The 25,072-nt window shown below is 41.1% G+C and overlaps 2 protein-coding genes across 2 annotated transcripts; both read left to right on the top strand.

The window, feature by feature from the left end:
• Window positions 1-15,448: 15,448 nt before the first annotated feature.
• Window positions 15,449-19,529, top strand: pthlhb (parathyroid hormone-like hormone b). Its single transcript, XM_074632395.1, has 3 exons — window positions 15,449-15,941; window positions 16,143-16,261; window positions 16,862-19,529. The coding sequence occupies exons 2-3, from the start codon at window positions 16,158-16,160 to the stop codon at window positions 17,250-17,252; spliced, it is 495 nt and encodes a 164-aa protein (XP_074488496.1). The 5' UTR covers window positions 15,449-15,941; window positions 16,143-16,157; the 3' UTR covers window positions 17,253-19,529.
• Window positions 19,530-20,434: 905 nt separating this feature from the next.
• LOC141765993 (galanin receptor 2a) lies at window positions 20,435-24,511 on the top strand. The gene has a single exon (XM_074632394.1). It carries the CDS (start codon window positions 22,344-22,346, stop codon window positions 23,265-23,267), a length of 924 nt encoding a protein of 307 aa, XP_074488495.1. The 5' UTR covers window positions 20,435-22,343; the 3' UTR covers window positions 23,268-24,511.
• Window positions 24,512-25,072: the final 561 nt, after the last annotated feature.

Below are 25,072 nucleotides of genomic sequence, written 5' to 3'. Positions count from 1 at the left end.
GTTTACATTATTCTGTTGCGTACAGAACATGAAGACCAGATAACACTGGTTAAAAAGGTCTATAATATTCATATCTGAACCACATTATACATGCTGAGCTTCACAATGATAAACTCCCTGGCTGAAGGAGTGAAGGACGGTAGGTTTTGATTTAATTTGAAGGATATTTTGTTCCCTGCTAGCCGTGCTGAGACTACAGCAGTTATTACTGCTGAACCTTTACGTTCCTGCGAGGAATGCTGACAGAATATGAACCATGAAACACTAATCTGAACACAGCCAGATTCATGACAGCCAACATGTGTGGCCCACACACTTGAGATATCATATATCACTAATCTAATATCAAGTGAAAAGTGATAATTTAGGCTATTAATGATATTGCAGTTAAAAACTTTGGATCAATTCTGAATACAGTCACGAGCTTGAGCTCTGTAAATAAGACAATTTTATGTTCAGCGGCTTCTCTGTTGCTTTGGCCAAGTGATGCTTTGACAGCATCTGGGCTGAAAACTCTGTTGATGTGTTCAGTTGTGACTAGCCACTCTAATTCAATTACGGAAAAAAACATTTCAAAACCTGATATTTAAGGAGGAAAAGTAAGAGGTTATGCACATCATGAAAATGCACATTTCACCTGGTGTATCTTGGCTCGACATCTTTTAAAAGAAGCCAAACTTTATTGCCATTGGAGAAAAAGTTGTAATTTTTGAAGTGGTGTGTGTATGAGGGGGATTATTTCTTGCTCTGTCTCCCTGGATATAGTTGCCACCCATGATATCTAACTCTAAGCTTTACACATAAACACACTCTCACACATTAGGGGTGGAGTACGGAGAGAAAACATGATTTGTGTGTGGATGTCCGGCATGTGAACATTTTGATTGATGGGCAGCTAAAGAACACAGGCCGATCCTTATTAGTTAGGCTGAAGGCTGCCAGCTCTGAGGGATGCGTGGGCATGTCCTCCTTGGTAAGTGATCAGGTGTTTGACTATGTCTGGTAGGAAGGAAGTCCTTATTAATGTTGAGGAGAAGGCCGAGGCTCAGCAACCTCAGGCATGCCCGCCCACACACACACACACACACACACACACACACACACACACACACACATACACACATACACACACACACACGCTCCCATCCAAACAGCACAGTACTGCTCTCGCTGTGGTTCATTACTGTAGAAGAGAGCTGGTGTGCTCTTACATGAAAAGTCATGATTGGGAACAGATATCTACAGCTGTGGAGGTGTTAAAATAAATCTATCAACATCTTTTACCGTTTTAACCCTCCCTGTACTTTTTTCTTTTCTGGCCTTTGTTTTACCGAAATACTTTTAACCTGCATTAACTAACGTAAGGTGTAAACACAACAGTGACATATTATCACCTGTTAAGTTAACCATAGACTATATATAAAGATGGACGACATGGCAGCTCCCCTGAAGTGAAGCCAAAACATCTTGATCACCCCCTGGTGGCTGGCTGCAGTATAGGTCATGAATCCCCTCCATGCAGATGGGACATGGACCAAATTAAAAAACACGTCAGAAACATTTTTCCCAAAGATGGTTGCTGTCATTTTAGGTTCTTATCACGTATGTTCATGTGTTCATTTTTCTGATGAGTTTGGTTTTAATTAGTTATTTGATGCTATAAAAAGAGGATGAGACGTCATGATTGACAGCGGTGATTGGCAGCTGCTCTGAGTATAAAGCTAGTTGTACGTAGAGTAGGAACGTCGAGAGGAGATGTAACTTTAACTTTCCATAACCGTGAATGTTTGTTTCAACCATAACGATCTGTATATAAAGTTATTCATAGAAACGTCTGTATATATAGATCTTTATATAACATATAATAACATATTATATGGTTCATACAGTCACTGACCGTGTTGCTTGCTAGCTTAGTGACATTTCCACTGGTGGTTAGCCAGTGATGTCTGACCATTGTGTGTGTTCATATCCATACGCAGATAACTTTTGTACAGTGGGTGGAAGTAGAGACACGTCGTCCATCTACATATACAGTCTATGTGATGAACATGCCACTTTAGTGTAAAAAGGTGAAAGTCTAGAGCCAGTGTTTGGTTTGTCCATTCTGGGCTACTGTAGAAACATGGCTTTGCTAAATGGCGGGGTCCGTAGAAGAGGATGCGCTCCCTGTGTAGATATGAAGGGCTCATTTTAAACTAACGAAAACATGATTCTTAGTTTCAGGTGATTATACACTAATGAAAACACAACGAATATTATATTCCATTACTGCCAATAGATCCCACTACGTTCTACATACTGGCCCCTTTAAGTCCAATATTCACTCTCTTTTAGCTCTGAAACTCACTAATTAACACATTATATCTTGTTTGTTTAATCCATGTGTAAAAACAGCATGCTGTGGTTATATGTGCCAGACATCAAACAAACGTAGATATATTTTGTTAATTAGTGAGCTCTAGAGATGCTGTCAGGTGTATTTTGTTACTTTCGTAGTGAGCAAGACTAGCTGTTTCAGTCGTTCAGCTAAGCTAAGCTAACTGGCTGCTGGTGGTATCTTCATATTTACTACGAAGATATGAGAATGGTATCAATCTTCTCATCTAACTCTCGGCAGCTGCAAGTCATAAACCAAAAAAAATGAGCTGAAAGAATCGGGACCACTTTTACATACAACTTGTGATTAGTGATCAGTGCAGCTTTAAACTCTGTATCTTTAGCAAAAAACACCATCCATTTTGGGTGGGTGTGGGAATCCCCTTGACCCTTCATCGTCGGGGACAGAAATACCAGCGACCCGTGAAACGAACACATCACACCTACACAGCCACTTCACTCCCACCATTAACACTGAACTTTAAAGGCCTACAACAGCTCTTTTCCCCCTGTAATCCATCTGCACCACAAAGCTCAACTCTCCTTGGGGACAGTGTAATATAAACATATTCAGCATGCCTCAGTATTTCCAAAGCCACCCACATTAAGCCTTACCCCATCTGAGAGAAAGGGGATCTAGGTCTGAATCAGTGCCGCTTTATTTACAACTCTTACAAAACAAACTTTTAAAAGCTAATTCCCTTTTGCTCGTGCAGTGGAGAGGCAATGAAAGCCCTGCCTTATGTTACAGGGTTGTGAGACCGTGGGCAGCACAAAACCAACAGTTGTGAGCTCTGCCTTCCTTCCTTTGCTTTACAAGGGGATGCAGATTGGAGAAATATGTTGGCTGTTGTGAGCAAATCCGCTTCATGGAGTTAGACTGTTGGAAAACCACAGTCGGACAGAAAACAAGCCGCCTGGCCAGAGCCCATGTTTGAATTACACTCAGTGTTGATTTATCTGCTGCCCAGAGTATGTAATCGAATGTCTAATGGACTCACTGTTCATTAGTGAATTAACACTTTTGAACATTTACATCATCAAGTCACGTGTTTTCAATTTATGAAAGAAAAAGTTATTTCAGAGTTTTTCCTCAGAGGGTGGGGATATTTTTTCTCTGGTGAAACCCATTCTGAAAAATATAGAATTACAGAACCAGTTTCATTAACTAAAGGTCAACACGAGACCAGAACACCTCTTAAAACTGTGCCTCGTAAAGATTTAAAGGGAACATTACTGACATTTTTAAAGAACCAATCCATAAATGTCTGTCTGTGGCCTGTGTTGAAATACTATCATCCCAAACTAATCAAAAACTCAGTGTACTTTTCTTAGTTTGACAGACAGAACATGATGTTTGACCTACATGTCGTGTGAATTTACTAGGGGTGGGGGAAAAATCGCCTAATCACCTATGTTTCGCAATTTTTTTTTTAAGATTTTGAAATTGATTTTTGAATGCCATAATATACTGTATAAACAGTATATATGAATATGATGGGGCTGCACAGTGGTGCAGTGGTTAGCACTGTCGCCTCACAGAAAGAGGGTTCCCGGTTCAAATCCGGCTTCCTTCCACAGTCCTAAAACATGCAGGTTAGGTTAATTGTTGACTCTTAATTGCCCGTAGGTGTGAATGTGAGCGGGAATGGTTGTCTGTCTCTGTGTCAGCCCTGTGATAGTCTGGCGACCTGTCCAGGGTGTACCCCGCCTTCGCCCAATGTCAGCTGGGATTGGCTCCAGCCGCCCCGTGACCCCGGATAAGCGGTTACAGATAATGGATGGATGAGTATGATGTCTATATATGTCTATATATATATATATATATATATATGTCTGTATATGAGTCTATGAAGAGGTAGAAGGAAGTTACCGCTTTTATTGTTGTAGTCCGAGTAACGTGATGTCATATCTGTTCCGTATCCATCAAAATCCAAAACAAACTGCAGGTAGCCAAAATGAGAACGTAGAAAACGACGAAGGGTCTGCGTGGATACGACCTGCACCATCATATTTTAAATCCAAAGTGGTAAACACTACAAATACAGTAAATGGAAACACTTTGGGTTTCACACATTGCCAGGAAAAGCAGAGCTAGACATGGCTAAAGCTGCATGCTAACTCTGTCATGGAAAGGTATGTATCGTATTGCGGTAACTAGGGCTGTCACGATATCAATTTTTCTCAATACGATTATCATGGCAAAAAAATATCACGATAACGATATTACGCAATCACTTGAAATACATCTGTAACTTTATTTGGTCCAACGTTTGTTTGTTTTCTTTCCTAAACAATGGATAACAGTGTATTTTACATAGCAGTGTGTGTCTTAACTGAATAAACAAATACAATATAATAAATAGGCCTAGCTGACCTGCTCCTTTTTCATTCCCTGATGATTTCTCACGTTTCTTGGATGCTGCTGCCTGACCACAAGAAGTAGAGTACCAGCTTTCACTGTCTTGTTTAACAGACAGTGAAAGCTGGTACTCTACTTCTTGTGGACATAATCATTCACTATCACCGGTGGGGTCCGAGCTAGCCAACACCGCCCAGCTCCAGCCGGTTGAAGCTGGCCAGCCAGGACCCGCCGGTGGTGACGGGTGGCTCGGCTGGTTGGAGCCGGGTGGGGTTGGCCAGCCGGAGCCCGCCAATGATAGCGAACGACCCAGCCAGCCAAAGCCAAGCAATGCCAGCCGACCGGTTCACAATTAGTAGTTAATAGTTACAATTCAACTATATATGTCACTTTACTGAGTTAAAACATTTTATTATTATTTTCCTGTCTTGATTTTAGCATCAGCCTGATTTTGAATAGATATGATGGTATTTTATAAATTTGTTTAGTGTCTGTTTCTCAGTGACATTTTACTGCATTTACTTTCACATACAGCTATTTTAATAGCCGTCAAAAAGAAATGCTTGTTTATAGAGTCTGTTCATTTAGAGTAGATCTAAAGAGACATAGATCCTCCTTTAACACTGTCCTCTTGTATTTGGTCACATTTTTAGTGCTGCTCTAATTTATTGTGTCTGCACAGAAAAAAATAACCACTTAGATGACCGAGCTCATGTAATTTTAAAAGGCTGTCTGTCTGTGTTTGGTGAAATTGTCAGTAACAAAATATGTGGGCGTCTGTAAAAGAGCATGATGTCATTGTTTGTGTCACCACATTTGACCATTTTTGCTTTATAAACGAACTGGAATGCATTTTCTATAAAATAACAAATACCATCTTTGAATATTGCAGATTTAACAGTTCCTTTTACAAAGACACTAAAAAACTAAAACTAAACTAAAGAGACCACACACTGGACCATACCAATTTATAATAAATTATCAAACATGACATATCCCTTCTCTATTTAGCACCAGTGAGTCTGACAATGGAGTGGCTCCTTCTGAAATTTGTTTTGCTAGAGCCATAAAACTTCATGTGCGGTAGTTTTCTTTGTAAATGCTATTTGCTGCTGCAGTGACCCGGTATCATCGTACTACTTCTCACCTTGTCTTCAGGATTCACCTTTAAAAGGTGCTAAATATGAGATTGGGAGCATTTCTATTGCCTCTGCACAGCTCTCAACATGGCGACGGCTGAACCGTCATCTCATCGCTAACGGTGCTAACAGCGAAAACAACGGCAACAGTGCTGACAGAGCTAAAGGCCTCACAGTTTAACATATGTCTCAATTCCCTGATTATCAGCTCTTAATTAAAAGATTCGTTTTTCCACTCAAAAAGTGCAGCATTTGGAAAGGAATACGGTTGGATTTCTGTGCCAATGTGTTAGTTAAAAATACTTAATAAATATAAAACACATTACAAGGATTGTGCTGTTGCCCCTCTCCAGTTTCCAATCTGTCACCGCTTGTGTCAGAGATGCTCACTGTGTTGCTCTCATAAAGGGGGCGCATCTGCAAAACACAACTTTTTATCTTCCACTCTGAAGTGATGTGGTGGGCAGCCAGTCACAGTTTCAGTCATTTTCAGTAGCCCTGGATGTCCATCCGTCTCTGTAGTAAGAGCTACACGGTACAATTCTTTCACAATTCCTAGTCGTGTCTGTTCGAGAATTACTGTGTTGCTTAAGCGCGGCTCAAGTAACGATACGTTAATCATATGCTGAAATCCAGCGTCCTCCACGACTGCAAAAGCTGCATATCTTTCGATATAAACCTCCCCAATGCTGTAGTTGTGGTTTTTGCCCTGTCTGAATCTGCTTGTAGAGGCTGTTTAAATGCTGCGGGGAGAAGGAGTTGTTCTTTCCCACCCAGCTCTCTTCTCCTTGCGCTAACGACAGACACACCGAGGTGATGTCTTCATAAATGGCTCATCATATTGGAAGTATTGCCGCTAGCATAAACCAGACATGTTGCAGAGTGTCCGTTTTATCCACCACATTTTTCCTTCGTTTTCATAGGTAACACTAAATCCGTAATGCTCCCATACAGTAGAGCGAAACAATGCTGGTGGATCCTGTACTTTATCGTGTCCACTCACCATTTCCTTAACTGACTGACAGCCGCACTCTGCATTTCATCCGTGCCAACTGAGAAGGAGGCTTGGTCACGAGCCAATAGCAACGCACGACCGCAGCTTCAGTTACACTCGCATGTGTTATACCCCATACCTCAAGACCCATGTTCGCCCGTGTCCATGCCTCTTTCCATAGGCCTTGAATTGTAGTGTGACAATAAATGGGAGCCTAACTCTACATGAAATAAATACACAATCTGCCTCATAAAGTGTTTCAAATGAACCGAACAATGCTACATTTCCACAACGGAGTTGTCGGTCGGAACGGCATTATCAGCTGTAACCGCCTTATGAGTGCAGTGCAGAGTGGGCCAGTACCAGTGGGGCACACTCAAATGCACGAACATGCACTAAAAGCATAATGTGTTTTCGTTACCTTAGAATGAGCCGTTTATATCTACATAGGGAGCGGGTCCTCTTCACGGAGTCCGTCATGTTGCACCGCCATGTTTCTACAGTAGCCCAGAACGGACAAACCAAACACTGTTTACTTTTCCTGCTTGGACCGGAGTCGATAACTTGCCTGATTTCTCTCCAACCAGCAGTCCAAAACCCAAAGAAATTCAGTTTTCTATCACATACTTTAAGACAAAGGAAAGCAGCCAAACGTAACATTTGACAATTAATATATCATCAAAATAGTTAATGTTTCTGTTGATCAGCTAATCTATTTTGCTTCAGCTCCAATTTTAAGAAGAAAAACATATGTAGTCATTAGTAAATATATTTTTTGCTTCTCAGTTTATCAATCAAATTACTTAATAAACTCATGTTGTACTTAACACCACCACTATTAAATGTATATAATTCACTTAATAATTCCCCCATTGTAGTGTCTTTTTAAAGCTGTTCTTTCTTAATAATGTATTAAGCAAAGTTAGAGTCTTCCTATTCTCTGGTTGGCCTTGATATCCTTTCATGGTCACACAGCTTTAAAAAGTGCACAGTGTTCTCCAGTTCTCTTGGAGAAGCAGAAAATTGAGTAACTGAGGCCGGGGAACGCCGTGCCAGTCACTGTGCCCTGGTGAGCACGAAGCGGGTGGCCTCGCTCGGCGCAGGATAAAGCTGTCCAGAGGCTGCCTTCAGCATCCGTGTCTGTCTGCCAAGCGCTGCTAGCATGTCCCAGGGTAGGCTGGGAGGACAAGACCGCTCAACAAGGCCTCTGCATTGAGTGCAGTCCATTTAAAATAACCTATGGATAAATAAATACAGGACCTAAGTTCACTGTACAGTAATTGGTCAGGAAACCAACAGAGACAAGCTCATTTACAGTAAATGGATCAGCTTTGAGTCGGTGAAGTGCACTTGGCTCACACCGTGCATTATAACGATTTGGAAATTTCAAGTGAAGCTTTTTTTCTTCTTCAGTGTTTAAATACTTACTGAAATGTCTCATAGAAGTATTTTTTCACTGGGAAAACAAAACTGTATCTGTGTGTCAGAGCACAAGTAAATATAGAATAATGTTAAATATAGAAACATTACAGCGAGTGCTTATAGATGATGTAAGAGCAAATTAACACGCGAGGAAAACAAGGGGAGTCTGACTAATTCTGATAATATTACTTCAGTTTCTGCAAACTTTGTTTTACTTTTCAAGGACATGCAGGAACATGTACACACACTCTCTCTCTCTCTCTCTCTTTCTCTCTCTCTCTCTCTCACACACAACCACACACCCACACCCACACACACACAGTGGTTAGTCTGGCCAACCTTGTTGACCCACTGGCTTAGCTGTGGTTGCACGCTGGACGCAAAGCACTCATTAACGATTTGAGCCTGCTCTTCACTTATGCAAACAAACAGACTCGGCCCGTCATTACCGTAACACCATGTGTGTGTGGTCTTCTCAATCAGACCTCTATTGATTCTTCAATTTTCGCCGAGGCTGAGGCAAGGCGAAACGGCACGATTTGTCAAGCGTGTAAAAGACGTGGAGCACGCAGACTTGTGGCATGTTTCAAAGCGGTTCTCACACCGGCGGACACATTTTTCATCAGCCTCAAATACTGCACAGTAGTTGTTGCAGCGGGCAGAAGTCTGTTCCACAGGCAATGCCACGGCATCACCACAAGCCACAAAACATAAAACACCACAGTGGGTTTTATGTTGCGTGTAAAATGCCATCATAACCCGAGAGCGCTTACCTACCCCTCTACACCAGCTCCACTTTCGCCCCTCAGACAGAGCTATCTTTACATGGACGAGCAGTGCAGAGTCTGACTGTGAGCTCTGCTCGTGTGTTGCTTGGCAGCCGGGCAGAAGTTTATGGTAATGTTTTGGGTGATAGGTCAGGGGCAGGAGGGTGGCGGCCATTGGTGGTGGCTGTGTGGTGACTGTGTGGGGTTTCAGGCTGTGTCCAGCTGGCCTGGGGTCTACCTCTGAGGTCAGGAGAGTGAGAGGGGGGCATCAGACATGGGGCAGCTTGTGGTTTAGGTTTGGGGGGGCAAGTAAGGAGTAAGGAGCAAGGAGCCCCCCCTCCCCTCCCCAGAGCCTGGAGCACAGGGCCACTGCAGAGAGGCCGGCCACAGTCAGACACCCCACCATCAACATCTGCCAAGAGAGAAATGCTAATGTGGTGGGCACCTCATAAAGCCAGGTCAAAGACTCGGCCTCTGGACTTGTTTTTCTGCTTTTTGAATCACTCTGAATCACATCATGGGCATGATCAAACACACGGTTTAATCATAAGATGAACAACATTTATGGTTTTCACTAGAAACAAGCTCTAACATTGAATAAATGGGCGTAAAAACACTCCAGTTCAGATGAGAGTAGAGCTGTGCCAGGCAGGAATCATTTCATCTTAGAAATACATTTTACAGGCAAAATGTCCAGTGGCAGATATTTCCTGTCTGAAAAATAATGATTTAATGTACCTGTGCTCTAGACTGAGTCTGGACAACATGCTTTTGTCCTAGTAGGACCTCCCCGACTCACTGTCTCCAGGAGCTTGACATTTATGGTTAATGTTAAGAAAAAAGTCCAGCAGTAAATAAGAAATCAGCCCCAAAGCGCTACCTGAGGAGGATTATCATATATCAAGCAGCAGAAACAGAAACAGACAAATCTTGCAGCTACTTTCAGATCAAGTAAATGCGTGACGGAGGAGGGCATGTTTGGGTAACCCTGAGCAGGAATTAGGTAATGTTCAGGATGTATGCCTCTTAAAGTGTGGAGCAGTGACCCTTCTCTGACATCCTGACTAAACTGTCCATTGTGCATTGTGGCTCAAAACTGAAAAGTCTGCTTTTACTTTTGGAAACATCGACTCAAAACCTGCAAATACAATACAATGGATGTGAAGATGTAAAATGTTGTACAAAACATTATTGTTTTAAGCAATATGCTAAGAGCTACATCCACAGTATCAGTTGGATCCAGGTTCTTAAGGAATTCTTTAAACGTTATAAAGTCGAAACAGTTAGTCAATTAATTGATTATTTGATTGACAGGAAATTAATTGGCAACTATTTTGATAATGAATGAATCATTTCAATATTTTTTTGAGCAAAAATCCCAAACATTCACTGGTGCCAGCTGCTCAAATGTGAAGATTTGTTGCTGTTATTTGTCACATATGACAGTTGACTGAACACTTTTGGATTTTAGACTGTTGGTCAGAAAACAAACACAAAACCATAAATTGATTAGTTGAGGAAACAATCTGCAGATTAATAAATTATGAAAACAATAGTTGCATGCAGCCCTAAAACAGTATTTATATAATAACTGGCACACTGCTATGGCTAACAACAATATCAGAAATGTCCATTCTTTAAAAGGTGCTAAATGCGAGTGGGTGCTATGCTTCCGCAACGACGCCTTCGGTCGGGACGGCGTTATCAGCTATAACTGCCGTATGAGAACAGTGCAGCCCAGCTATGTCAACAAAGAGAAAAACTCGTACAACACACACAGAGGGAGAGCGACTTCATTCTCTGCTCAGGCAGACATTACTCTCAAACATGTTTACATAATTCTGGATGCTTCATTCATTTAGATTCGGTACCACAGCACCACCAATGCAATCAGGAAATATTTTTGGAATAAAATTGTATACAAGTTTTATAATTGAATATGTAATCATGACTTTTGTCGTGATTTGCAAATGATCCAGAAATATTGTTTCAGTAAAAGGACAATATATTGTTTACTCTAAACTCAAAACCTGCCTGCTAACTTTTTCTGAAACTTCAACCACATCTCATGGCCTTTTCTCGACAGATGGAAGTGGTCTGAAAATATAAAAAAAACTGAAAATAGCCTGAAAACATACAGTAACAAACAATACAGTAAACACCATTTTACAGCCTCAGCACATACAACAGCATGGCTCAGCCATACTAAAGAGCGATTTAATGGAAATCTTTAACAACTGATTTCCATTTCCAGAGTTTTCCATCTAACCAGACAAATCACTATTTAAACAAAGTCACCTGAAGTTCACAGCATTTCAACTTTGCAGTGTCCCAAAGCAAATCTAATGGAGAGCTCTATTCTTCCACTGCTGAATTTGAGCATCCAGATTTAATGTGACACATTTGAAGCACCAATAAACCACCAACCGAAAAGAAAACAGAGTGCATCAATTTTAAATTTCATCTCCTGAGCTTTTATGAACAAAACGCTGCCTCAGTAGCAGAGCTGTTGAAAATAGCTGAACCAGAAGAAGGTAAAGAGGAATAAAGAGCATTCCTGGGATGACAGTTATGATTGGTAGGTGTGAATGATTAGAAGAAAACTCTTCCAACTACCCACAATATGACATTATAAAGCATGCCTCAGATGAAACGACTGAAACGACCCGTACAGTAACTCACCGTTAAAAAACCATTATGAGGGGAAAGTAACTCTGCAAAAGTCATTTTTCAAGTGAGGTTTTCCAGGATAACAAACCTTAAGTTCTCATGTGAACAAATGGCCAAGCGATTAAAGCCCTGAGTGCATCATAAAGGGACCATTATCAAATACACTGTAAAACCTCTGATTCTGTTTTTTGCAGCTAAATATATGGTTATAGATGACATTTGAGGTGTTATATAAGATTGTTTGAATGTCATGTTTAACAGAAACGGCAGTGAATTATTATTTTTTAAATGTTTTTAGTGTACATGTCTTCACTTTTCACTTAACCGTAATGTTCAAATTTCACTAAAGCTGGGATAGTGTTAAAGGGGAGTGGTGCTGTAAAAAAGTAATAAAATAATAGAGAACGCTGACAGCACCAGAGTATGACTTGTGCGGGAATTAACACTGACTAATGTACATGCCAAGTACATGGTGTCTCTGAATGTAACTCCACAACAAAAGCAGGAACTGTTGCTGCAACTAAAGCCGGGATTTATGACATAATTGGGTGGTCCAATAAGAGGGAATGGGTACAACACATCCAAAAATAGATGCCGAACTCTGAATTTATACATGAAATTTGGGTGTTTCTCTGGATGCAGAGTGTGTGTGAGCTGGATGCTTGGAACAGGAGGGTGGGTGTGTATATTATGTTCTGTATGTGTGAAGTAGGTGCAGTGTGAAAAGGATGAAAAACGGACAGGAATACTGCTCTGTGTTGAGAGTGCAATTTAGCATGAATCAAAAGCAGCTTTCCTGGCTCCCGTTCCCTACGCTGCTGTCTGCCAGGAAATGGGATTTTTTTCATATTTTCTTGCAGGTAAAGTCTTTGCAGAATGGAATCAAATGAGGTATTTTTTCCCCACCGAATGTTAAAGTGTTGGAAGTTTGAGGCAGACTCGCTGGAAACAGAAGAAAGCTGAGTTTTGGAGACAGCAGGGGGGGTCCCGGCCCCAAACCCCTTCTGGACCCCTTGCTGAATTGAATCATGACTGCTAGTAAAATACTGAGCCCTCTATTAAGTAATTTACCACCAACTGGTCTACAGTCTAGCCTGAAGTGATTCTACTAATCATCACTGCTTGCAGAAATAATTTATGGGTTTTATTCATGAGGAGTAATGCAAGTTATTCCATCCAGTAAAACAGTGCAAGTAGGTGCAGTAACCACATAAATGACTCAGAATTTTTGAATGGACTGTATTCATCTTAGTCACCTCACAAACATTTTTAACTATGAATTCCTAAAAAAAGGCAAAGACGCAGTGTATTTATATTGTATCTATGTTACACTGTAAATGTTGCAGTACTACATTACGTATATACTGTAAGTATAATATTACAAGAGAATATATTTAGCAAGAAAAAGAGATTGATAAGTATCTAAAACCTAAAAGCTGTGCAACTCCTTGGTCTGAAAAGTGAAGCCAATGTGGAAGTACCTTAAACTTGCATTATTTCTAACAGCCAGCAGGGGGCGACTCCTCTGGTTGCAAAAAGAAGTCTGATTGTATAGAAGTCTATGAGAAAATGACCCTACTTCTCACATGATTTATTGCCTCAGTAAACATTGTAAACATGAGTTTATGATCTCAATTGCTAGTTTCAAGTCTTCTTCAATACATCATGATGTTCATTTAGTAAATTATGGTCCCATTTAGAGTCAAATAGACCATTAAGCAACCAAATTTCATGGCAATCCATCAAATATTTGTCAAGACATTTCACTAAAAGTCAAATAGTCAACCTACTGGTAGCACTATAAAAAGCCAGGGGTCAACAAAATCAGTAAGGTTCATCTTCTGGGGACCATGGATGTCTGTATACAATTTCACGGCAATCCATCAAATGGTTCTTGAGATATTTCAATCAAGTCAAGAGGTGGACAGAAAGACCGACCAGCGGACAGACCAATACTGCTATTCCTAGAGCCACACCACATTGAGTTGAGTATAATAAAGGAGGACATTGGTAGTCTGTACGGAGGCGGAATTTCAGAATGTACTTACTGCATCAGCAGCACAGGCTGTACTATTGTTCTTCAACTGATGGGTCATGACCCAGAAATGAATCACAGGAACATTGAACTGATTTGAGAACAATCTGCTGCCAGACCTACACTAACTGTAATCACAACTGAGAGACTCTCATGAACCCTGAGTACACATACAGCCATGTTCATGTTCTCATTATCTTTCATTTGAGTCCAATTACATTTTACGCAGAGATCACTTTGAACAAACTCAAGAACAACATGTTCGTATTGTACCTACCATGAATTATGCGGAAATAATTTGCAGACTGTGAGATTCAAGATCACAAAGTTTCACAAGCGAAGCAACATGCAGAGTTTACGGTCCTCAGTTCAAGGAAAATGTTTAAGATCAAACATTGCAGGCTTCAATTGATTTTGCATCGGACAACACATTTTAGCCATGATGGCAGTGTGGCTCTTTAACGTTGGTCCAATACTTTGGTCCAGAATGCACCTCCTCATGGCTCTTTTTCGTTTCGTTTTCAGGCTTTAATCAGGCCAATCACAAGTCATTTCAGAGAGAGCGTTCCTATCGGCTGTGCTCTGGCTGGTGGGCGGTGCTTGGTATTTCCTCAACTGTTCTCAACATGGCTGCCGGGTCAAAAATGTTCTCATTTTACAGCTGAACAGAACACTACAAGATGTTTGTAAAAACATTTAAAGTGAGAAAAGGCATTACAGTAACAGAATATTGATTCATATTTGATCAGCGCTGCCTAGTTTGACCGTTTTATCGGAGTTCGCAAGTGATTGACAGCTCCTCAGAGACGGCAGGCTCCAGCTCGGCTCCGATTGGTTGTTTTCCTCCGGTCTGTGAAACCTTGCAGACGCCATTAGGAGCACCAGAGGACACAGAGGCACATGATTTTTTCAGATTACCTGTCTCATGCACTACTGTGGATATAGTGACTGCTCCATTTCTACCCACTGCTGCTTTAATACTTGAAATTAACCATGCTGCATATACTACTACACTTGGGCATGTCATGCTGTCAATCAATGTGATACTAAAAATACATGCACTTTTCACCACAGAGCTACCTCTGACATCAGACTACCGAATTTTAATGCGTGTATTTAATACGTTTTCAGTAAAATCACAAATGTTGCTCAGACTTCAGACCAACACAGTGAACCAGGAACTGTATACAGTTGCCTCAATGCAAAGCTCTCCACTTTCCTTATTAGCTGGATTTGAGAGATACCTCAGAGCCCACTGTAACCATTCGGTGGTGAGCTGGTTTGCTGAGGCAGAGTGGAGGTGAATTGAATGGTCTGCAGTGAGCGGCTGTGGGTTGGGTTTCTCTGAGGTTATGGTCATTCTCCCCTGGGAAAGTGGTTAGGTCTGGCTGTTTACTTTGGAGTAACCCTGCCCCTCCCCTTATACACTCTGCTTGGTAAACCATGATTACCTCCATTGGTGCACACCTGTCATTTCTGACCTCTTTATGATGAAATAATTAGTAGACTTTATTTGAATAATTTGAAATTGATTACAAATTAAGCTTGTGTTAAGTAAACTCTTGTGTGTGGGGGTTTGGATGCTACGTGGGCGCCACCTTCTTGTCACAGCAGGTGTGTGTGAAGGGTTGGGGGGAGAGAGAGAGGGGAGGGTGTTAGGACTAGACTTAATGGGTAGGGGCTAAGGTAGTGCCTGCATCTTCACCCAAAGAGGAGTTTGGCTTTCTCACTGTGCCTCTCTCTCAGACAGACTCACACAGTGCTGGACTGTAAAAAACCCTCTCAGCCCTGCTCTCCGGCTGCGGCCACCAGAGAAGATGCTTCATCGCCACTCTTCATGAGATTACTGCAACACTGGGTGGAGTGGCAGCGCTGCAGCTGATGGGCTGCTGCTGCTGCTCTTTCCATCTTTATCTCTCTTTCAATTGGGACGCTGGGGAGAAATAAATAGCTCGCCACACACTGTTGGGAGGCAAATGAATGGAGCAGAGTGACGGGGGATTTCCCCAGGCTGCCTTCACACCAATGGATCTGGACACAAGTTTTGAACTGGCCAAACTGTATTGGGCAGAATAATTTTTTACTTTGTAAATTAATTTTTGCAACGAGATCATTTCTTAGGAGCTTGAAGACTGACCTTTTTGTGGATTTTCTCTGTAAAGATTCACACCATGTAAGTCTATGTTTCTTCTTTACTTTAATAAACTGTTTGTTGGCACAACTAATGCAGCCTGGGAGATCTCACGTACTCAGGAACGGTGTCATTTTTCAGCTGCTTTCACTGCTACTGACAAACAATTTAGTATAAGTTCGTAAAACAAAGTTTTATTTAATTCGTTGAAGTGACTGATATAATATTTCTTGTGTTCTTCAGATCTTAAGCTCAAGGATGTGCTCTATAGTCGTGCTTCATCAGTGGAGTCTGGCAGTGTTCTTGCTGTGCTCCCCAGTGACTCTTGATGGGAGACCAGTTGATGCACTTAGTAGCAGAATGTGAGTTATTTTTTTTATTAATTTTGATGACCATAGAAAAGTAAAAGCAATATGCAACTCAAAAATTAAAAAACTAGTTAATTAGTAAAAGTGTCAAAGCAGCATTTTTGAAAGATTCCCGTTGTTTGGATTTAGAAAATACATTTACAGTTAATTAATCAGATTATATTAAGCTACAGAAGGTTTTCTCTGTTTCACCTCTGGCTTGTTGGGGTCTGGAGCTCAGATTAGTGATGGCTCTCACAAAGTTGTTTATGCTGCCACCTACTGTACTGAGGTTTCCTGGTGCCTGACCTTACATTTCAGCTTCCACCACTTCTAAAAACAGAAGCTAAACACTGTGATGTAAAATACAATTTCAAAAAAAGGTCAAACAAAAAAGAAAACAGATTTTGCTGGTGCTATCTCAGAAATGAGGAATTCTGGTTTAATTGATTCACTGGTAATGGTGAAAAAAAACAAAACAGATTTCTGACACATTTACAGAAAAGTGAACTTGGTGCTGCTCCCATCTCATATGATGCAGTTTTAGGATTTATTCATTAGCTTTTATGCAACCTTCCTTGTTAATCTGTGGTCTGTTCACTTTCACGCTTTAAGGAAGAGGTCAGTGAGCCACGCCCAGCTGATGCATGACAAGGGCCGCTCCTTGCAGGAGTTCAAGCGCCGCATGTGGCTGCAGGAGCTGCTGGAAGAGGTGCACACCGCCGACGAGCGAGCTCCACCTGTGCAGAGCAGAACCCAGAGCCAAACCTTCAGTGGGAATGCCCTGCTTGAGAAGCCCCCAGGGGCCACCAAGAACCTCCCTGACAGGTTCAGGCTGGACAGAGAGGGCCCTAACCTGCCCCAGGAGACCAACAAGGCTCTGGCTTATAAGGACCAGCCACTAAAAGTGGTCACCAAGAGGAAAAAAAAGGTGAGGTTAGGCCGACGCAGAGAGAGCGACAAGAAGCGGAGGCGAGCGCGGTCTGTCTCAACAAAAGAGCCATGAAGGACGCAGTGCCCTGGCTAAGAGACTCACAATAGCCTTTACATGGTACTGCACTAAGACACTGACATAGTTCAACTAGGCTGGGATCTGAGAGACTCTACCCATGGCTGACTCAGTCACTTCATATTACAGCCCCAGGTTGTACTTGTAAGATAATATTTTGCTGTGTTTGTATTTCCGATCATGAAGTCATATCAACTATCATCTTCTTAGGTCCATATTTATTTGGAACATCTCTAGGCATCTGTAACTTTGACTTCAAAACAAAGCCATATGTTGTCATCTCTAACCAGCTGTGTGCGCGAGTAGATCATAGGAGGAACTATTTATTGCCTAAATATAATGTAACTTCACAAAATTGGGAGGCTGAGTGGTCTACTTTTGTTTGGCTCTATATGTGTTGACTATCGTGAACTTCAAGTTACATACAAACTGTTCACTGCATACATCTGTTCCAACTGTTCTGCCATAATTTATTTCACTTTGAAAGTGTGTATTTATTTTGTGAATGTATCACGGTGCTGCTGACTAAATTCCATAATGCACTTTAGTTATATCCTGTACATGTTCTTTTGTGGTTGAGTTTTATTTTGATGTTTCTTTTTGATGGTCCTGCTCTCCTTTCCCACCTTAGATCCCTCATGGACTTGTAACTTATTGGATGCTTCATCAAATCCACTCTCACCATGTCACATTATAGTTTATTTTTATAGAAAGAGCCCGAGTCAGGGGCTGTCAGACTCATTTAATGTTCTTCACTTGCACTGAGGGCATACTGTACATGTTTCCAGTTAATCATTAAACATTAAAAGTGTAGCCATTAGAAATATTTTTGATTCACGGTCTCTTTGTTCAGCAGCCATATTACACCGGACATTTTACAAGAAAAGATATTCGCCAATGAAGCCCAATATCTGTAGAGCGCTTACTCTGATCTTTAACGTTGGATGGCTGCGTGGCCCATTATTGTCTAGAGTGGCCACGATCAGCTCCGGCGGCCGCGTCACAGTTGGAACGTGGCACAGCTGTGTTCGGTGGAATCCCAGGTGTGTTTGAAGGTGTGTTAAGATTAAGAGGTGTTGTCTCCAGAGGCTGCCACCTTCATCAGACAAAGTTCACAGATTGCCTCATTAACGTCATCAGGTTCCCTATTAGCATTGGGTTTAAAGCCAAAATATTGCCAAATAAGCTTTGCTTGTCGCTTTGACACCAAGTCCTCCACCATCATCTTGTTGGTCAACTCTCCTTCCTCTCATCACGTGATAAGTTAATAAGTCCTGCTACTCTGTGCTGTGACTCTGCTGCTGCATGGAACAGACACTTCAGTTTATAATTTTAGCGTCCACGTTCGTTGTCCGACAACACGCTTAGTATTTTATAAATTATAGTTTTTTATTTGATGAATGTGGGCGCTGATGTGCAAAAATGAACTAAATGGGTTTTATATCTAAAAAAGCAAAAGCAAAATGACGGTGGGCAAGTAATGTAATCGGTTTATGCCGGAACACCGAGTAACACCGGTAACACGGACTACCGTAGCAAGCCTAATGAGGTAATAGTAAAATGATTAGTCAAGTAATTGATTAGATACTAAACATTACCTTGATTTACTGCTTTTAATAGTCTTTTGTGATATACTGTATTTGAATTTGAAGACACATTTGAAGAGGTCACCGTGGGAAAATTATGATGGGCATTTTCGCTATTTTCTGTCATTTTATAGTCCAAACAATTAATTCAGAAAGTAATATAATATCCCTAACAGGATAAGTGATTGCAGATGATGGATGGATAATAAGATGAATTGATAATGAAAATAATTAGTTAGCCTAGTCGTTAATGACAAGTCAGACACTCTTCTCTGTACCATGATTGCATATATGTGAACTTTAAGTGTTGGTTGCATCAGGTGGACGTGAACACCTCAGCACTCTTTGAGCCAAAAATGAGATATAGACTAAACGCTAGTTTTGTTATTTCTCAGAGTAATATGCATAAAATTATATACTACAACCATACGTAGATTGATTGCTAATCAGATTAATCTGCAACATTGACAACTATGTATTTTACTTCTAAAACCTGACGATTATTATTGACTATTATTTTTGATAAATCATTTTGTCTATACAATTTGAGAAAATAGTGAAAAATGTACAAGGTGACCTCTTCCAATAGCTTGTTTTGTCCGATCAAAAAGCCGAATATATTCAGTATTTGATCATATAAGACAAAGAAAAGCAGCAAATCCTCACATTTGAGAATATGGAACCAGCAAATGGTTTGGTGCTCTTGCTTGAAACGTGATTCAAACAATTTAATTGAAAATAGATTATCAAAGTAGTTGACAGTTGATTTCCTGTTGACTAAAAGATTAGTCAACCAATTACTTCAGCTTTATTGTGCATAAATAAATGAATGATATACTACAAGGTAATACAAAAACTATGATTGCAAAGCAGCCTAATTTGCAGCAGGACCAGTTACCCATTTTATCCCTAAAATCTTAAATTGATAAGGACAGGACCAGTATGCACTACCAGCCTCTTCATGAAGAATCAGTGGCTTAACAGAATCAGGTAAAAATGGCAACGAATGGGCCTGAGTTCAATCAGCAGTAAGTATCTGTCCTGCTGAAGTGTCTTTGAGCATATCATTGACTTCCTTTCAGTTTTTGAGGTGCTGGTTTGTATATTTCATCATAACCTTTAACCTTACTAAAGAGGTGGGAAGATTTGGGTCAAGACAGGTTTTTAAAATTGACTATAAAAAGGTGAAAAACATCAATGTTTTTGTTGACTTTTGGGCACGGACAGAGCACAATGAAGCTGTTAAAGTCCCACTTGAGAACATGTGGCATTTTTAACAGCCGCTTACTGAATGGCACAGACACTGGTAATGGAGGGGTTAGCAAATGCATCAGCATCAGCTATATCCTGTGCTAAGAGCAGCAGTGTACACCGATGGCCATTAGCTGACACAGAGTCATAAATGCTGTGGAAAGCCTGATAAAGCCGCCGTCAGGAGCCTGCAGCTCACACTGAACAAATCAATCAAACAATGGAGAGAGACATTAATATCTCCAGAGGAGGGGAGGAACAGTAATCAATGGACTGGTCTCTCTTTCTTTGGAGAGTGCTCATTTTTAAATATAATTCATACAGTGTGAATGAAATCCTAATAAACAGAGAGGCTTAACAGGTTAGGAAAGGTCAATACAAGTTTATACAAACAGCAACACAGTCTCAGTCAATGAGGTATTTTTATAGTTCCGAAAAGACTGATATAGTTCAACAAGTGTAGCGGTTACTAAAAATGAAAATAACTAAAACGACTAAAATACACACATCCTCTAATAACAATAACAAAACAGGCATGTATAGTACATCACTGTTCCCTGAGCAGCTGGTCGTTTCTCTTTAAACCAAGTCAACCAGAATCAATTTGACCCAAGTGATGTTTGCCTTCCTTCCCTTCACATTCAGCTATCACACTTTGTAATGAGTCCTGAGAGGCTGCCACCTCTCCCTTCATCAGTCCAGTTTAACAGGATGGACACCAGTGAATTACAAGTTAACATTATTGGGATAGCTCACTCACAAACATGAGCCTGAAGATACTGCTTTGAGGAACGACGATGGTGAGTGTGTCCCGATGATGGAGAATTATTACATATGGCACCATTTTATAATGCAATGACCTCTGATCAGACAAACACCTGTTACAGTTGATTACACTATCAGTCCAAATATACAGCAGTTAAGAGTAGCTGTCAACACGTTTTGTATCTTAGCAGACGACCATATTGCTGTTGCTATGTAAAAACCTTGTACCTTTTATTTTGGTGGTATTACATTGTGTGTTTTGGTGACGTTATGATAGAAAACATACTATCAATATGGGTCTACATAAGCCTTTCGGATGCTATTTGATTAACAAAAAATGCATTTTGGCCATGCTAGAATGACAAAGCTGTTATGTCTTGATAAGAAATGTAACTCTCCTCTAGTGCTGCAACTAACGATTATTGTCATTGTCGATTAATCTGTTGATTACTTTCTCGATTAATTGATTAGTTGTTTGGTCTTTAAAATGTCAGAAAATGGTAAAAAAATGTCGATCAGTATTTCCCAAAGCTCAAGATGACGTCTTCAAATGTCTTGTTTCGTCCACAACTCAAAGATATTCAGTTTACTGTCACAGAGGAGTAAAGAAACCAGAAAATATTCACATTTAAGAAGCTGAAATCAGAGAATTTTGGCTTGTTTTTCTTAAAAGAATTACTCAAACTGATTAATTGATTATCAAAATAGTTGGCGATTATTTTAATTGGTGACAACTCATTGATTAATCGTTGCAGTTCTAGTTTCCTCTTTCACTAACAACATAAATAGAGCTCCAACTAATGATTATTTTCATGATATTTTATCAATTAAATGATAATGTTTTGTATACAAAAGGAAAATAGCAAAAAATACTCGTGTTTTTCCAGAGGCCAATGTGACAAATTTTGTCTTGCTTTGTTTAGCCAATAGTCAAACCCACCAAAATATGAAGTTTACTATTGTATATGACAAAGAAAAGCAATTTGGAATTTTTGCTGAAACAATTAAGCTGCCTTCACATACAGAAATCATAAAGAAATTTGCTCTTTGCTCACTGCCAGGTAGGGCGCAGAGCCTTGCACAGGCAAAGCTCAGCACAGGTATAATATGTCATTAAAAAGTATGCGAGGAAGCTACTTCACTGTTCCTAGGCAACAGTTGTAGCTGTTATCTCATTGGTTGTGCTTTGAAAGGTCAGCGGCAACCAAGGTCAAAGTTTAAATAATTTGAACTTTGAGCGCAGTGCTCGGTGGCAGTTTCGGGCGGTGCGCCACGCCAAGGCTAGCGCTTCCGCCTGCTCTCCCCATAGGAAAACAAGGGCAGTCTGCAAAGAGCGATTTTACCTCTGATCATGTGTGGGCGGCTTTAAAAGATTATAAAAATAGTTACATATTAGGATTTTGTCAATCGACTGATCCTAAACATAAATGATGAATAAATGTTTTATTTGTTTTCATTTGAAAGGTGATGTCAAGTCGGTGATAACATGGCTGTTCCCAATACGTATGTGCTGATCTTTGCCTGTACCTGTGCCGTGATCCTGGGCATCGGGCTCTGTGCCAACCTGCTGGTCTTCTCTCTGTTTGCCAAGTACAACACGTTGCGTAAGAATCGCCTCGACATCCTCCTCCTCAGTATGACTCTGGCCGACTTCCTCACCCTCCTGCTCATCCCCTTCACCTTGCACTCTGCCGTCAGTCTCTCCTGGCCTCTGGATGACACATCCTGCAAGGTCTACCAGTTCCTGCTGGCCTTCAGCCTGGCCGCCAGCACCTACTCGTTGTGTGCCGTGTCCATGACCCGCGCCATGATCATCACCAACCCGTACCATCCGCCCACCATGGACCTGGTGATCCTCTTGTTTGTCTTGGTCTGGGCCCTCAGCTTCTTCATCAGCCTGCCGCTGCGTATGTTTGCCACCAAAGAGAGCCTGGGCCCAAGCCTTGCCAACTTCACCTTCTGCCTTCCAACCATTCATGAGCACCACTACCAAGTGGTGCTGAGCCAGTTTGTACTTTACTACTTTGTTCCAATGCTAGTCATCGCCTTCAACTATGTCCGGCTGGCTCTTTTTCTCCACAAGAGCCCTGTAATGTCGGTGTCCAGTGCCAGGAACACCCGCCGTGCCTCTGTCATGGTGTTCTTGGCTGCCGCTACCTTCTCAGTGTGCTGGCTACCTGGTTATGTGCTGGAGCTCTGTGTGTACCTGGGGCTGTATCGCCACGGACAGGCTTGGGAGATGTTTTACTTCATCTGTACTGTGCTGCAGTACCTGCACCCCTGTATCAACCCTGTGCTCTATGTGCTGCTGTCGAAGCGCTACCGCCACAGGAGGGCAGCCTGGCTCTTCAGCTGTAACAGGAACAGAGTGCAGCCGCAGGTCATCAGTGTCACCACAGACAGCTTTTAAAAACAGCTCATTGAGCAATGACTTGACACTTCAGGGACGCTTGTATTATATTTACTACTGTTTACAACAAGATGGATGTTTTTGTGATTACTTTCAGATTTCACCTCCATATTTGAAATCTACAAATAAGAAGACGTGAAAAATAATGGTTTAGGATTTTTTTTCAGGCTTAACTAAAATCAAATGTTCACATTCACTACAAACAGCAGCAGTAATTGTCAAAATTCGAGTATCTGCATCTAATAATTTTTAGGGAAACTATGTAATTATCCCATTGCTCCCAAATCTTATTGCTTTGATTCTTTTTGTTACCCCAGATGTTTCCGTCCCTTAGATTTTCTCATTTAGTGTATTTGTGCCCCAGTGTTCTCACAGGACCTTCTATTTCTACAACATCATTACAAACAACTTTCTTAAGAAATGTTTTTAGTCTTCTGAGACAATTGTAGCTTAAAAGGAACAGAGTGTAACATTTCGGGGAATAGCAGAAATATAATATAATATTCATAACTATATTTTCATCAGTGTATTATCACCTGAAACTAAGAATCGTTGTATTTTCGTTAACTTAGAATGAGCTCTTCATATCTACATAGGGAGCGGGTCCTCTTCACAGAGTCTGCCAATCACTGGCTCTAGAGAGAGCCTTTCGGGGTTTTTACGTTAGCTGAAGTTCACCGTAGTTCTCTGACACGCTTGTGAAACTACGGTAACGTGAGCCGCAGAGTGCAGAACCGTGATACCGCCAGCCGCCGTCTGACTTCTGTTGCTCTTAAACTAGTGTTATTATGATGAGGATGGCCTCTAAGCGAGGTGAACGACGTTACCACGGTTTTGCACTCGGTAGCTCACGTTACCGCAGTCTTGGAAAGGGAGGAGTGAGAGGAGGGGTACTCAGTTGGTTGCAATCCACAATCACACCACTAGATGTCGCAAATCCTACAAACTGTACCTTTCTTGACTTAATATTTGTTTACTGGGGAAAAAAATTGTGTTGTAATAATTTAAAATGACTAAAATCAATAATAGAAGAGGATGTTCTTGTTGTAGCGAGAAACAGACCTTTTCTTTTAATTTAAGGCAGGAATACAACGTATTATCATGTACTTTCCAAATGTTTGCATTTAAAAAAAAATAGGAATGTTGGAGTAGGTTTAGTGGTATGTCTCGTCTTTTCCCTTTGTGCTGTGTTTATATTTACAAAGTATGTGACGTTCTGGTGTCTTTGTTTCACATAAGTTTATGTTTGAGTGCCACCAAGACAAAATCCTGGACATTTACTCTACGGGACAGGATAGCAGGACTATCTGACGTGCTAATGTACTGTAATAAAGACTACTGACATATTCCTACTCCAGAGCAAAGTTGGTCTCTATTTCTTTTACTTCTATTTTATGCCAACAGTACATTGAAAAACATAGCTGTACTCAGGGTCTGAAATTAGCACCCGCCAAATGCGGGTAAATTGTTGGCAGTGGCAGGTGAAATCATCAGGACATCTGCCACTTTGGCAGGCAGAGAAAACGCTAGGGATCATCACATGCCTCTGTGACTATCGATTCCTCGTATTGATGCTCCGACAGTTACGCTGCACAATGACTCATACGCACGCTGTATCATGTTTGAGTTCGATTGGGACCGGAGCCACGGCGGAGAGGAAAAAAGTGCTCAAGAGCACGGTGTTACTAAACCGGAGGGGATGCACCCTATTTTTCCCCGATAAATCTGTGTTGAAATCAGCAGGATGAGTGCTCGTAATGTTACCTGCTAGAAGCCGGTGGGCAGCACAGTCCTGCTTGGATAAA

The sequence above is a fragment of the Sebastes fasciatus genome, chromosome 4 (assembly GCF_043250625.1).
Source record: "Sebastes fasciatus isolate fSebFas1 chromosome 4, fSebFas1.pri, whole genome shotgun sequence".
In the NCBI taxonomy this organism is placed as follows: domain Eukaryota; kingdom Metazoa; phylum Chordata; class Actinopteri; order Perciformes; family Sebastidae; genus Sebastes; species Sebastes fasciatus.
Note: the sequence above shows the minus strand (reverse complement) of the source record. Positions and strands in the feature narration are given on the sequence as shown.